This window comes from Plasmopara halstedii (genome assembly GCF_900000015.1).
Source record: "Plasmopara halstedii genome assembly, contig: Scaffold_2061, whole genome shotgun sequence".
NCBI lineage: Eukaryota > Oomycota > Peronosporomycetes > Peronosporales > Peronosporaceae > Plasmopara > Plasmopara halstedii.
In genome coordinates this window covers 2,128,970-2,129,530 of record NW_020188969.1, presented here as the reverse complement: position 1 = coordinate 2,129,530, position 561 = coordinate 2,128,970, and the positions used below count along the sequence as shown (strand labels likewise).

At 55.8% G+C, this 561-nt stretch overlaps 1 protein-coding gene across 1 annotated transcript in view; it reads left to right on the top strand.

Annotated features, from left to right (window-relative positions):
* PHALS_02953 (pollike protein) overlaps window positions 1-561 on the top strand; it is a gene marked incomplete at both ends in the record, with an annotated part of 1,818 nt that overhangs the window by 927 nt on the left and 330 nt on the right. Inside the window, one exon of the mRNA XM_024717422.1 lies at window positions 1-561. This exon is cut by the window's left edge and continues 927 nt beyond it; it is cut by the window's right edge and continues 330 nt beyond it. Within this exon, the coding sequence (XP_024582923.1) occupies window positions 1-561 (561 nt within the window).

Genomic DNA, 561 nt, shown 5'->3' with positions numbered 1-561 from the left:
CGATTGAAGAAGTTGAGACACCAGATGGGAGTGTCTCGACGAACCCACACGAGATCTCGCTCCGCTTCCTGCAGCACTGGGGGGTCAGAGATGGGTGACTCGGACAGTCCGTCAGGAAGAGCTCCACCACCAGACAAAGACATGCAGCATAAGCTCCTGAACTCGATCACGCGCTTAGTCTCGGAATCCGATCGGTTGTTGCTCGACGCAGACTTGACTGCCGCGGACCTTGCAGGCGCGATTCGACACATAAAGACATCGTCAGCACCAGGCATGGACGGCTTGACCGCTGGGTTCTATCAAGTGGCTCCAGACATCTTTGGCGAGTGTCTCGCGATTGTCTTCAACGACCAGCTACGTCGTGGTGAGCTGCTCGCGTCTCAGCACAAGTCGGCTGTCGTGCTGCTACATAAGAAGGGTTCGCGTCCTGTGCCAGGCAATTACCGGCCGATTACCATTATGCCTGTTGACTTGAAGGCGCTGACGAAGGCGCTAGTGAATTGCCTGATCATGACAGTCGGTGACTTGATCCAAGCTGACCAGAAAGGCTTCGTCAAGGGC